The sequence below is a fragment of the Haliotis cracherodii genome, unplaced genomic scaffold, assembly GCF_022045235.1.
Source record: "Haliotis cracherodii isolate W230 unplaced genomic scaffold, xgHalCrac1.p SCAF_4, whole genome shotgun sequence".
Lineage (NCBI taxonomy): Eukaryota > Metazoa > Mollusca > Gastropoda > Lepetellida > Haliotidae > Haliotis > Haliotis cracherodii.
Genome location: NW_027266297.1, coordinates 25,046,479 through 25,061,175, shown reverse-complemented (window position 1 = coordinate 25,061,175; position 14,697 = coordinate 25,046,479). Strand labels below are relative to the sequence as shown.

Below are 14,697 nucleotides of genomic sequence, written 5' to 3'. Positions count from 1 at the left end.
AAAGCGGCATTAAACCCAACTCCTTTGCTCATGATTCTTGGTTTGTCAGCCAAACATCTGCATCCATGTGGACTTTCCTCCCACATTCAGCATGCAGGGACATCATGAAAAATACTGTTAGAAACAGCATCCAACAGTCCAGTCCAAATGTCAGACATACTTATATGCTCACAAAAGCTGTAATTAGAATCACAATAATACAAAATTACCGTTCACTAAAGACCAATCGTATTCCTCTCACTGAAAAGTCAAACTATCTCACTATCCTTACATTTATAACATCCCGATCAGTAAAAGTGGCAAGTACCCAAAATCCATCCTCATATTCATGTTGTAATTGTTATTTCGACCTATTGGTAACACATGGAGCAGGGAACTGAGTCCCAAGAATAGAAATAATGCCACTACTGCAGCCATTGATACAGGCCATTAGTGTATGATTATTTACTGGTAGTCAAGAGTTGATCTCCAGGTAGTGGGCATCCAAGTAGTACTCCTACTCGGCATCCATCTTGATCATTTAATCACCATTTTGGTTGCCTATTGCAGGGGTCCGGAAGTTGTCATATGCGCCGGACATGCCCTATTGTGTCCTGGAATTCCAGCAGGGAAAGGACAAACTGCACTAGCAAGGCCAGTAGACTGCGAGAAGAAGCACATGTAAACCTTCAGTCCTTTCGTCAGATGCAAAGGATTTCAATTCAACTTTGTGGACGAAAACAGATGACAATTTAGCTGGGAAGATTTACTGTTTGTAACAAAACAATCATGAATTAAAGTAGTTGTGCAACCCAAAATTTAATGGATGATGTTTGTACACTAACAGCATTTAACGGCCAATTTGTCCATGATTTTCCCATTTATCTAACAATGGAGACACCATGATAAACATGACACTATAATCATCACAAATGCAGTCATAAGTTCAAAATAATATATTTAACAGCACTGAATGAAATCAAAAATGCTATCCAGTTTCTCTGCATCATGTCCACATATAACACAGAGTGCCTGGATCTGACAATCTACACACAGTCTCATGTATACACTTGGATATATCCTGTATGTACAGTTCATAAAATAGATGCCCTCCCTGAGCATCAATCTCCTAGTTCCTCTGCTGCATCTTTCTGTTGTATCCTCTTCTGTCTTTCCAACAATCTCTTTTCTCTCTCATATTCCTTCATCCTCAAGACAAAACTGAAATAAATTATGAATAATTATCAATCATATAGGTATCCAATCAAACAAACCCAAAATTTCTAGACACATTTAGGCATCACCTATCCCAACTACAAATCATAATTTCATGAAGAAATTAGAAACATGTCCAAGAAAAGTTTCAGACCCAGTCAAACTTCTTTTTAAATCCAATTGATTCTTAGAAGTGGCAATGTAATGTGAGTGAATGTTGTTTTACACTGCATAATGTTCCAGACACACCAAAAGTCGACACTATTCACACTATTGAGGCACCATTGCACTAAACCAACCTGATCACATAGTGTAACCACCTAATTCATACTAGTTTGGGCAACAAGCATAGGATACAGATGACCTGTTCAAATGACTCCTTGGGGCACGGGTGGCCCAGTCATCCAAGGCGCCTCGATTCGCTGTGCAGAGTTGCGTCCCTTGGACACGCCAGAAACCTATGATTGTGGGTTCGAATCCCAGTTCACACCAACTATGTTTCTAGGCTTGTCAGCACCATTCCCGTGCCCGTGGGTTTCACCGAAGTGGTAAACGTCTGAGACCTGCATCACTTCGGGCTTTCCCTCCCATATTAAGCTGACACGCCGTGATATGACTGGAATACTGTTAAAAGCGGTGTTAAATCCAACTCACTCACTCAAATGACTCCACCACTTTCCACCATGTCCACAGGAAAAAGATTTAATATAAAACTATTGAATGATGAGTCAAGTTCACTTTCATGCAACAGTCTGTGCCAAAGCTTTTGAATCTACTAGCGCAAACATGTCTCTTGACATCATTTTCAGTAGATTTTAATGTTATTATATGGACTACAATTAGCTGAGCTTACTAGACTCTGGTTTCAGACTAGTAGCTTATGTTGCAGATTGATGCAAATAAAATCAAAATGCCCGAAAAGTCAAATAGCACAAGGCAGTAGTAACTTATTTCAAAATGGAATATGTAATGTACACAGCAAAAAGCACATTATGTATTGAGATACTTTCCTAAGATCATACATTTCAAGGTTAATTTCCAACACTGCCATCTATTATCAGCATCATAACAAATGAGTTGCAAACTATGTGAGATACTTACTCCTGGTATTCACACTCCTCATACACATGCTTCTCATGAGAACACTTTGATAGAACAAATGGGAAGTTGCCATCTCTGCACTTCATGAAAGCCATGAAGTCATCTACACAGTAGTCCCGTTTCTCTAGAGGTATCCTTGCCTGATCTAACTCCTCCCTTGTTGCCTTGACAGCTGAAAGAAGAAATCAGTTTCGTGTTGAAGTATTAAGACTAATCTACTTAAATAAACAGGATAAAAATGTGTTTTATCATGGGACGGTATACAAAAGAGCATGAGGAGACATTTACATGCTAGTAATATCGATCAAACCGCCTCCAGTCATTATTCACTACTAACTTGTGTATGTTGGATAGTCATAATGATTTCTTGGCCACAGAATCACCTAAATATCAGCAGTCTCTGCCCAAACCTACACTATACGCATCATTTTCTGTAGATTTTGATGATTTTATTAGACCATTATTGGTGGAGCTTACTACTGCTGAAGGGGTTGTTGTCAGCAGTTACTACAGAAATGTACCCTAGATAAAATCAAAATGCAGAAACGTACTACAACTAAAACGGAACTACAACATGAACCGGTTTCTTTTTCGGGTTGGGGAATATGGACTCGTCCACCGCTAAGGGTATCCGGGGTACATTTCTGTAGTACCTGTGCCGACAATGACCCCATCAGCCTTACTACTAGTATAGACAAAACAGAATTTTACTTGACTTGGGCTTTGGACTAGTGGCTAAAGTCGCAGACAAATTTGTCATGTTTACCAAGAGGAGACTTATTTTAAATCATAATATCGGTAAAAATGCTGTTTCAGGTGACCTCTAAGTCTAACGTACATCTGTCCATGTAATGCCCCAAGTGTGTCACATTTGGTCTAAGCTCACATCAGCGATATGTGCCTTAGTTACTATTAGCAGGACATAGCACTTTTGCGTTGTTCACTGCAGTAGAGTTCATGCATACTTGATACCTGCATTCAATCAGTAAATAAAGGTTTGTAAAGACAAACAGTTATGTAAGATGATATATCATGATATATGGCTACATTGGGTAAATAAGCAGTGTCATTATACTATTGGGTCTCAAACAACTTTATGCATATTTGTATGCAGGTTTAATTTTTAATGCCACATTCAGCAATACTCCAGCTATATGACGGCGGTCTTCAAATAATCAAATCTGAACCAGACAATTCACTGATTGACATCATGAGCATCGATCTAAGCAATTGGGATACAATGACATGTATCAACTAAGTCAGCAAGTCTGATCACCCGATCCCCTCCTCTAATGACAAGCAAGGATTGCTGAAGAACAAATCTAACCCGGATCATCTGTATGCTGACAATTTGAGTTATGGTGATTTATTGTGTATATTCGCACATAAGCAGCTGAACTGGGGCTCTGCTTTTAGTGTGTTGACATTACGATGGTTATTTGTTTATGCCGCGTGGAAATAAATGTAAACACTTCAAACCTTTTTTTTAACTGTCCACGAGTGGTTCTAGTTTACGAAAACAGGTAACAAAAAAACAATATCACTAAGCTATCACATGGAATAAAACAAACACTAACTTCTTTCTTTCCGTCCGTTTTCAAATCCAGTGAGGGGATCAAATGATGGAGGTTTGCTGATGTTAGGGGCCGTGTCTGGATGCGAAACGTATGCATACATCATGTTCCCCATTTTTCATGGAAATACTGTTCTCAAAATACAACCCCTGTCTGTGTCCTCAAAACTGCCTGGCGAAGGGCGAGACTTCAGTCGAACTCTCGCTGTCAGCGAGACTTCTAAGTGATGTCCTAAAAGTAACTACAGCACTGGCAAACTGTCCCTTCGTAATAATAGAAGCCAAATTATATATTGTAGTCTTTGTTAATCGATAAAGTGATATAACAAAATTAAATACATATTTTAAAAGTCGTTGCAATGACGCGACAAATTAAGTATGTAGTGAGGACATTATGTGAGACAGTTCTATTTCCGCTTCCTGTTTTTTACTTGCACGTGTGTTTTCGTGTTTTCTTAGACAGTGTTTTCATAGCACAGTTTGTACGAATACAACAGCAGTCATGTCAGATTCAGATTCGTCAGATTACGAAAGCATGGACACTGATGAAGAGGTAATTTAAGTAGCTCAAATTTGTATCTCACCTGGACTTTGGGTGCGGAATAGATTTTCTTCTGTTCGGTACCGGACATTATACCGTAATATTGTTCTCGTCGTCAAAGGCTCTGTGCATAAACTCCAGTTACGATCAAAAATAGCTGGTACTAGGCCAGTAGCCTTCGACGACGAGAGCCATGTCCAAACAAAAGACTACCTATACATTTTTGGTGAGGTAGGCATTGTATTTTATGTTTCTGTGTGTGTTATATTTGACTTTTCATTTATTGACACGAAAACAAACATTGCAAAATGCCCAGCATTATCATCAAATTATATCAAAGTTAGTCAACATTATTGCTATGATTCAGTGTAGATGCCTACATCCGTAATAAATTTAAAGGGCCAGTACATCAACCATTCATGCAAACAATAGCCAATAACACCCAAACTTAGGCATCTCTGCTCGCCTTTTTCAAGGAGGGAAATTTCTGCTTCAGTGACCACAACATGGGTATAGGCGTATCACATGACCAGACATGTTTGTCAATAAATACCAAAATAAGAATAGATGTGCCTAATGCAAAATTTTCTGTAGGCTTTGCATATTGTTTTGCACAATTATATTGATATGCTACTACAGCTGGTATGAAAAAATAGAACATCTATTCAATATTTCATTTTTCTTCCACTTTAACATTGTTGTTTAAAAGATTTCTGAAACATGTTGTTAATGGGCTGGGTGTCTCTTCTTTCCAGATGTATTTTTAAGTTAATTCTTTTTCTACAATGCACAGTCTAGACATGTATATTGCATTAGATTTCTTGGAATATGAAAATGTGATCATTTAATTAAAGATCGCCTCCGTGGTCTAGTGGAAGAGCGTCAGGAGTTTGATCCCTGGCTGTATCACACCAAAAAAACGTTGAAAGATGGTACTTGTTGTTACCTGGCTGGTGCTGGGCATTAAGGGGCTAAAACAAGGTCTGATCAGCTCAGAGACAGTATACTTGTCTGAGTGTGGTATTCATGTTAAACTTGGGTGTGGTAACTCTGTTGGCAAGCACTATAACATCAGCATTAGTCCGAACTAGTGCAAGCAGACACACACACACACACACACACACACACACACACACACACACACACACACACACACACACACAGTCCAGTTCCAGTCTGCATCATGTAATAGAGTATTAAAACTCGTTACTTATATTTGCATGTTCCTGCTGTGTCTTTTAGTGTGACCTTTATGATCCACAGTTGCCAATGTATTCCAGAATAATTCAGGTGACTCTTTTAAGACATCATATTGAAGAGTTACCTCCCTTTGACCATGTTGCATATTAACCCAACCTGTTACATATTTCTCCACATTTTTACAGCTCCAAGCAGCCTTTGCCAGTGGCAAGCTAAAACCAGGTTTAAATGTGGTTGCAGAAGAGCCAAAGACATTCTTCAATGACACAGTGAGTTATATCTGTCTGGAATTTTCTAGATATCAAGCTAGTATCAGTAATAACCTTAAAAAGTGAAGTATTCCAAATTTCTCTTAAGATTTTGCGCTGGAGTTAATTTAATTTTTAAACTTATCCTATCACACTATGAATTTCTCCTTCTTGTGATCCTGAGTGGAAGACATGCTTAAGCAGGGTTTTCCAGCTTCTAAAAAACAATTCACCGGAACACACTTAGCATCACTATGGTCACCTCCCAATTTTTGGGAAAAAATGAAAGACAAATAGTATTTTTAGCAATGACAGAACTAAATGTACATCATCGTGTTGTTGGATTTCTGTTGATGCTGGAAGAAATGTGACACCACCCGTATGTCTTTCTAAAGTTGTATTCGAGCAGGGTGCTTATATGGTGGTTATATTTCCTAACAAGAGTCAGGTTTGTTTATCATTTTTGGATAATTATGTCTCTCTTATAAAAATGAACAAAAATAAAACGAGATGCAATCATGTGCGCACTGTAATGGGGGTTGGCGATAATTGGTCCTCAGTACAGCACTTGTTTCAAACTGTTGATTTCCATTCTATTGAACATGTTGAAAAATAATTTGACAAAGTTCTATATTCAAAATTTGAAGACTGAACAAAAGAACATTCTGAAATGTCTAATAGATGGACAGGATTGTACAGCAGTACTTACCATGAGTTATGATAAGTGTTTTCCATCTTCAAATGTTTATCAGGGCGGTGGGGTAGCCAAGTAATTAAAGCATTTGCTCGTCACCCCAAAGACCCGGATAAACTACAAACAAACTCATTGAGGCAAGATAGACAGCATCAGTCATGCAGCCTGTGACTGACAATCGGAATTCCCCGTGTTAATCTTTTCAAGACTGCATGATCTCCTTTTTTCTTATCACTATGAACCACACAGTTTCTTTCACTTTTGAGCTTGGAATCTTATATGACCAAAATATTGATCATTCTGTTGACTTATAGGAAGGCATGGAGGTCAAGCTGAAAGCTTTACAGCAGAACTTGGACTGGATAGAAAGATTGGACTTGACAAATGAACCAGCTCCACCCCCACCAGGGACAGACTTCGATGGTGAAGATGACGTTAATGACGACTTCAGGAGGGAAATGAAGTTGTAGGTTTCAGTTATCAAAGATTTACTGGTTTATTTTGTATATTTCATTTTTCCTTCTTAATACATGTATCACCTGATAGACATTTTTTTCAAGGCATCAATTCTGAAATAAGCTTGCCACCAAAAGAAAGCGGCCATAGAAACATATAGAGATGTATGTACGTTAAGAAGAGATATTTCCACTTACAAACAAAACTAACAGTCATTCAAGTGTTACCACAGTGTCTTTATTCTTTTCACGATATGCTGCACGTGATTTCAAACTTTACCTGCAAATCCTGCATTAGACATATGACATCACATGTCATGCGTTCACATGCATCGATTCACACTACATACCAGTATGTTCGTTTGTGCATCAAAACAATCTAATATCTCTTGAATATGAGTAATTCTTCATATATTACCAACATGTATGGTGTTCGTGTTTCTTATGTCGGTCAGTATATATTTTTTAAAAAAAATATATATATTTTGGCGACAATATTTTAAATACATACCAAAATGTGGAAAAAATAAATACAAATGTTACCACTGAGTTATATCATGGTTGTTTCAGTCTAAGATGAAAGTCATTGGAAAAGTCATTTTGAAGAACAGATTGACATAGGACAAATGTAGTAAAGAAAATTGATACTATTGTAAAAAGGTTGACTGACTGCTGAATGGTAATCCATGTGAGGCTGGCTGTCAGACTTGTATATGATCTGGAGTCAGTGGTCACCCATTTGAATGTAAACAGAACACTCTCCGAGGTTTTACCTGGGCGAAGTATAAAACAGCTTGACTGAATCATGAAGACTAATTAAAGTTGTAGACTGCATGATACATATAACAGATGTATCTATTCTGGTATGAAACAAACATACAAAGTTAGTGTTTATTTTCTTCAGTCTAACATGGAAATTGGCATCTGTGTTGGCAAATGGCATTGGGCATGTGCACTAATATGACATCAGTAACGTTTGAAATCATAGCCATCCTGGGACCCCTCATGTTCTTGCCTCAAATCCTCTGGAATAAAATATGAAAATACCAGAAACTAGCAAGACCCAGGTGAATGTCTGCATCGACTTTGATTCATTACAGTTACTGCCAGGCTCAGGCATCGGTTGTGAGGGGAATGGCCAAGCTTCATCATCTGGGAGTGCCCACCAAGAGGCCGGAGGACTACTTCGCTCAGATGGCCAAGTCAGATGACCACATGAAGAAGGTGTGTATCGTAGCCGGTCAAGGAAATTAATACTGATAGTGTATCGATACAGAAATGAGAGTATATGAGGTCTGGCAATCGGTTTTCTTAGTTAATGGACAAGCCTAATATGATTCATGAATCCTAACATGCAAACCGTCTTTGTCAACAGGTCCGAGAAAAACTTCTTGAGAAGCAGATTGGCATGGAAAGATCTGAAAAAGCAAAGAAAATGAGGGATCTTAGGAAATATGGTAAAAAGGTAAGTAGAAGAAACAATACGAATATAATCACTTCATTTTTTAGCTCACCTAACTAAAAGTCAGGTGGGCTTATGTCATGGTCTGTTTGTTAGGCGTCAGTGAAAGTATACACATCTTCTCCTTAGAATTCAGTGAAACTGACACTTCACATGCTTGTTCCCGCCAATGATGCCACCCCAATTTGTTCAAGAGGCTTGGAACTGATTTTCAATATAGACGCCATAGTGAGAAGCCTATTAATGGTCAATATGTTAATGTTATTGAATTTAGTTTAGGCCTACTTAGTAGCAGGGGCTCAACATATGGTCCGTTTTTCCTTGATAGTTTAGATTTTGACCTTGATTTGACATTTGAACTTTCATCTTCTTAAATTCTTACTGAATGCATTTCCCCACAGTATAAGGAAACTACTTCCTCAGAAACCACTGGACTAATGAATCTAAAACCTCACCTGCTTGTTCTCACCTGCTTGGTGCCACCTGAATTTGTCTATGAGTTGCAAAGCTGTTTTTCAATATGGCCACTATAACGTCCATATTGAAAAATCTCTAATTGACCATTTATCAGCCATTTGTGTACATGTGGTTTTTGTTCAGTTTGTTTAGCAATTCAAAACAATTGTTCCAATTTTTGCAGTATTTTTTTGGTTTTACCATGTTTTGAACATGCTCTTCATTTTTCTCAAAATGCATATGTGGCTCTGTAAACTGCTTCTCCTCTGATGGTTAAAGCGTTTGCTCGTCACGCCGAAGACCCGGGTTCGATTCCTGACATGGGTACAATATCTGAAGCCCATTTCTGGTGTCCCCCGCCGTGATATTGCTGGAATATTGCTAAAAGCAGCGTAAAACTGTACTCACTCACTCACTCACTCACTTCTCCTCTGAAATTGCCAGACTGAGCATGCTGAAGGACCTGAACTTGTGTGGATGTATGTTCCCCTTAGAATGACATCATATTTTGTTTAAATCATTAGAGGGGCACCAGTGGCCCAGTTCCTTAAGGAGCCACAATTTGCTGTGCAGAGTTGCTTCCCCTGGGCATGCCAGAAACCTATGATTGTTGGTTCGATTCCTGGTTCGCTCTGATTATGTTTCTAGGTTTGTCAGCACCATACCTGTGTTTGCGTGTTTCACCAGAGTGGTAAACATCTGAGACCTGCATCACTTTCCTCCCACAATTAGCTGGCACGCCATGAGATAACTGGGAAACTGTTTACAGCAGCACTAAACCCAACCCCCTCACTCACTAATGTTACTTGACAGGCCACCTGGTGTATAGCATACTGTAAGGCACTATTGACTGACTCACAACCTATTTCCAGGTGCAAACTGAGGTTCTGCTGCAGAGACAGAAAGAGAAGCGAGAGATGCTACAATCTGTCAAAAAATACAGGAAAGGTAAGATTGATGAAAATATGTATCTCACTCCCTCACTCAATCAGTCCCTCTCTGTTACTAAGCATTCAAGAAGCTCATGAATTGGAGGAAAACAACTTGAAAATAGCACAATTTTTTTTTTATGAGTGTTAAATAATTAGGTTTTTTTTCAATTAGTAAGGGACCGGTCATTTATTACAGGCGAGGTGTGGGGCCAGGGAGATTGGCCTTAGGTTTGTATCATATTTTGCCTCCCCCTCTCCCCACCACCCCCCAATCTTTTTAAACATTTTTTTTCATTTCCATTCCATTCCATGACCATCCCCCACCCCTTTATAAATAAGCAGTTTGTAAATAATGTACAAAATCATATTACTTTTTTGTTTAAACTGAACTGTGTAATTTGTCATGCACCCCCATCATGCCCTAACCCTAACCCTAACCCTAACCCTAACCCTGACCCTGACCCTGACCCTGACCCCATAATAAATGACCAGTTCCAAATGACAAGCACTATCTGACCATGTGTACTGTGCAGGTCAGTTGAACAAGCTGGACTTCCTGGATGATGTGGAGAAGGCTGAAGGGAAGAGGAATCAGCCGACAGTGCAGAACTTGGACAAGAAGAGGAATCAGTATGTATTATTACGCATCAAAGTATTAATGTAGAGGTGGTTGTTTGATCATAAGAAAGGTATACAAAGTCATTGTTTTTATCAGAATTTCAGATCCCAATCGTACCAGGTGTTGTTTGATATTTGTATGTACAGTGCACTACGTGTATAAACCTCCATTCCATTATGATCAATATCCGTGTCCATTCACTACCATAGCTTCATTTTGAAAGTGATGTCTCCACCTCCATCTCTGTTATATTTAGCAGAGACATTTTCCTGACATCAACAAGCTGGCATTTAGGTTCCAAGGGAGATAACTTGGTAAGAAAATTCTCATCATGTTTACTCACACAGTCCATCTTCATTTTCTTTCACAGACCCAACAAAAAACGCCAGTTCAAGAACACCAAGTTTGGATTTGGAGGCCAAAAGAAGAGGTCAAAGTACAACACAAAAGACAGCGCGGCTGACGTGTCCGAGTTTGCTGGAGCAAAACAAAGTGGAAAGTATGGGAAGGTGAGTCACAAACACCAAGAACGGCCATCACTTACTTGTGGCCATCACTTACCTGTGGTCATCTCTTACCTGTGGTCATCTCTTACCTGTGGTCATCCCTTACCTGTGGTCATCACTTACCTGTGGTCATCCCTTACCTGTGGTCATCACTTACCAGTGGTCATCCCTTACTTGTGGCCATCACTTACCTGTGGTCATCTCTTACCTGTGGTCATCTCTTACCTGTGGTCATCCCTTACCTGTGGTCATCACTTACCAGTGGTCATCACTTACCTGTGGTCATCACTTACCTGTGGTCATCACTTACCTGTGGTCATCACTTACCTGTGGTCATCACTTACCTGTGGCCATCTCTTACCAGTGGTCATCCCTTACCTGTGGCCATCACTTACCAGTGGTCATCACTTACCTGTGGTCATCACTTATCTGTGGTCATCTCTTACCTGTGGTCATCACTTACCTGTGGCCATCACTTACCAGTGGTCATCTCTTACCTGTGGTCATCTCTTACCTGTGGTCATCTCTTACCTGTGGTCATCACTTACCTGTGGCCATCTCTTTTCTGTGGTCATCTCTTACCTGTGGCCATCTCTTACCTGTGGTCATCTCTTACCTGTGGTCATCACTTACCTGTGGCCATCTCTTTTCTGTGGTCATCTCTTACCTGTGGCCATCTCTTACCTGTGGTAATCACTCACCTGTGGTCATCTATCACCTGTGGTCATCTATGACCTGTATTTACTCAAGCAGTTTGTTTACACCCTAATACTTCACTCGAACATATGACAAGCATCGAAAACATATAAGCACGGCAACTTGGTAAGCTAACATGAGGTGGGCATCTCTAAAGAAAACAAAGCAAGCTTTGTAAGGCTTTTGTTCTACATCGCACGTCACCATTATGACGTCATGTCACTAATTGTGATGCAAAAGATATGACGTCACAGTCGTATACATCTATATAGAAAAGCGCCTAAATTCCAAGCTCTCTGTTGTCTCCAAAACGTATATACATTCCCTTTTTTTAGATTTCTATCGTGTTTTCTGCATGAAATGTTTGCCACACATCCTTTGAATATTGTAGTAACCACATCTGTGCATTTTGTAATCTGTAATTGTAGATATAATTATTTAAATATACCTACCGACAGTGACTGAAAAAAGTACTATTCTATGAATATTAGCTTCCGCGGTGATGCGGCCGTCAAACCAGCTGTTTCAACCAGAGGGGGGTTATTGTGATTTAATAGCCTCTGATTGAAATATTGAAATATGAATGACAGCTGAATATGTATTAAATATCAAGAGATTATGTTGTTTCGTTTTCAGAATCCTAAGAAAAGTGGAAGACCGGGCAAGTCCAAGAGGATGAAGATGAAGAACCGAAAGAGATAGCATCTGTATACTTGTGTTTTGTAAATAAATGTATCTTCATAGTCATTAGGTTTGTCATTCTTAAGTTGTTGGTCTGGTTTGTTAATCGATGCCACTTTCAGCAATATTCCAGCATAATGATTGCAGACTGTAAATAATCAAGTCTTGATACTCTACCATGTCACCACCTGACCACCATCTGACCCCACCAGATCCATCAATTCAAGTGACAAGTGTAGGCTGCTGGGGACCAATTCTATCCCAGAATACCCATGGGGTCATGTGACATAATTCTTTTATGATCCCTGCCATGAAGTGGGCTGGGGGATATAGAAACGTTGTACATCCGTCTGTCCTCTTCTCAATGGGGACAAGTTTTATCAAGAACTATGCATATATTTTTTCCAGAGTTACATCCCTTTAGATTTTGTGCATACTCATTTTGGTGCATATTTGGTGCACAGTGTCCACAATGGGGAAAGTAAAATCAGATTTTCTCATGACGAAAAGCCACCCATGTTAACAAACAAAAATTCTTATGTGCCCCATGGCAGGGGATAGTGATAATACTGTTTTCTTCTTGTTATTGAAACTGGGCATAATCAGATTAATTGAAAAACACTTTTCTTCCAAAAAGCATCATTTGTGAAAAACATTGCCTCAGCATTGTGACATCAATATTGGGTTGATTCATGTATTTTGAATGGAATTTGACAGATTGACAGATTTGCATTCAGGTTGCCTTCTTATCTTCATGGGGGGCACAGGTGGCCCAGTCGTCTAAGGCACTGCGATTCGTTGTGCAGAGTTGCGTCCCTTGGGTACACCAGAAACCTATGATTGTGGGTTCAAATCCCAGTTCGCCCCAATTGTGTTTCTAGGTTGTAAGCACCATACCCGTGCTTGTGGGTTTCACCGAAGTGGTAAACGTCAGAGACCTGCATCACTTTGGGCTTTCCTCCCACATCAAGCTGACATGCCATGATATAACTGGAATAATGTTAAAAGTGGCGTTAATCACTCACTCATATCTTCATGGGGGGGGGGGGGATGTGCTGGTAACCCAAGCTGCTGAAGTTTGCATTCACATTGCCATCCTGCTGGGTACCCATTCACTGATAGAGAACAGAGGCAAAATTTGAAGACATGTAGCTGTTTTGATTGACGCCGCACTCAGCCGCACTCCAGCTTATATGACGCGCGGTCTGTAAATAATGAGTCTGGAGCAGACAATCCAGTGATTGATATCATGAGCCCCGATCCACGCAATTGGGATACGATGACAAGGATCAACCAAGTCAGCAAGCCTGACCACCCGATCCCGTAAGTCGCCTCTTGCGACAAGCATACTCGCCTTTACATCTAGCTATGACTTGGCTGTGTGGTGTACTAGTAGAACCCTTTTGGCATGTTCACTGTATCAACCTCCAGTTTGTCATGTCTGAATCCACCAGATGCAATGTTAGTGATCTGCATAAATCAATAGCTTTGAACTGTTCCACTAAACTTGTAAGATATGTATAACTTTGATCTTGACAGCCAGAAAAAGTCTAATTTTGAGTGAGATAATGCTTAATTGAACAGTTTATATAATAGGTTCCCCAGCAACCTATGCTTGTCATGTGTGGCGACTTATGGATTGGGTGAATCGTTAACCATGATGGAATGTATCGTTGTTCATAATATCAACCACTGGTTTTGACTGGTCCTGACTCGATTATTTACAGGCCAGCATCATATTTAATGTTGAAAGAAAAATGTAAAAACTGGTTGCAGAAGTATATATGTTTGTAGGAACCCAGGATCACAGGTTTGGGATGCATTTAGCAAGGGGATTGATTATCTGACCCTACGAACAATAGCGATCTAACACAAAACTGCACCGTGAGGAGCTGAGGCTGCAGCTGGGGCCTCAGGTACCTGTTACCATTCAGAAATCAGGTCAACAAAACACTTAGAAGAGTCACAAATCAAAAATAACCTGTAAAGATCCAGGTTAGAATTGAACTTCTGCAACCCATTCTTGTCGTAAGAGGTGACTCATGGGATCAGATGGTCAGGTTCGCTGGCTTTGTTGATACTTGTCATCCGATCTCATTTCTGTAGGTTGATGCTCATGATGTCAATCACTGGATTGTCTGGTCTAGCTCATTATTTACAGACTGCCGTCATAGAGCTGGAGTATTGCTGAGTATGACGTGAAACAACAAACAAACCAATCACGTTAGTTGATTCTTACAACAAGTATAGTCAACTCTTACGGCAAGCATGGGTTGCTGAAGACCTATTCTCCACCTGGATCTTCACAGGTCCAGCATCAGAGTCACCAGCATCTAATG

The 14,697-nt window shown here is 39.8% G+C and overlaps 2 protein-coding genes across 2 annotated transcripts; one reads left to right on the top strand and one right to left on the bottom strand.

The window, feature by feature from the left end:
• Positions 1–920: 920 nt before the first annotated feature.
• Positions 921–4,062, bottom strand: LOC139479733 (NADH dehydrogenase [ubiquinone] 1 beta subcomplex subunit 7-like). The gene is made up of 3 exons (XM_071262589.1): positions 3,873–4,062; positions 2,296–2,467; positions 921–1,200 (listed from the first exon to the last, which is right to left on the bottom strand). The coding sequence occupies exons 1-3, from the start codon at positions 3,982–3,984 to the stop codon at positions 1,101–1,103; spliced, it is 384 nt and encodes a 127-aa protein (XP_071118690.1). The 5' UTR covers positions 3,985–4,062; the 3' UTR covers positions 921–1,100.
• Positions 4,063–4,296: 234 nt separating this feature from the next.
• LOC139479190 (probable rRNA-processing protein EBP2) lies at positions 4,297–12,424 on the top strand. The gene is made up of 9 exons (XM_071262020.1): positions 4,297–4,421; positions 5,795–5,878; positions 6,866–7,017; positions 8,107–8,230; positions 8,382–8,471; positions 9,797–9,872; positions 10,390–10,486; positions 10,846–10,984; positions 12,314–12,424. The coding sequence occupies exons 1-9, from the start codon at positions 4,371–4,373 to the stop codon at positions 12,377–12,379; spliced, it is 879 nt and encodes a 292-aa protein (XP_071118121.1). The 5' UTR covers positions 4,297–4,370; the 3' UTR covers positions 12,380–12,424.
• The last annotated feature ends 2,273 nt before the right edge of the window (positions 12,425–14,697 follow it).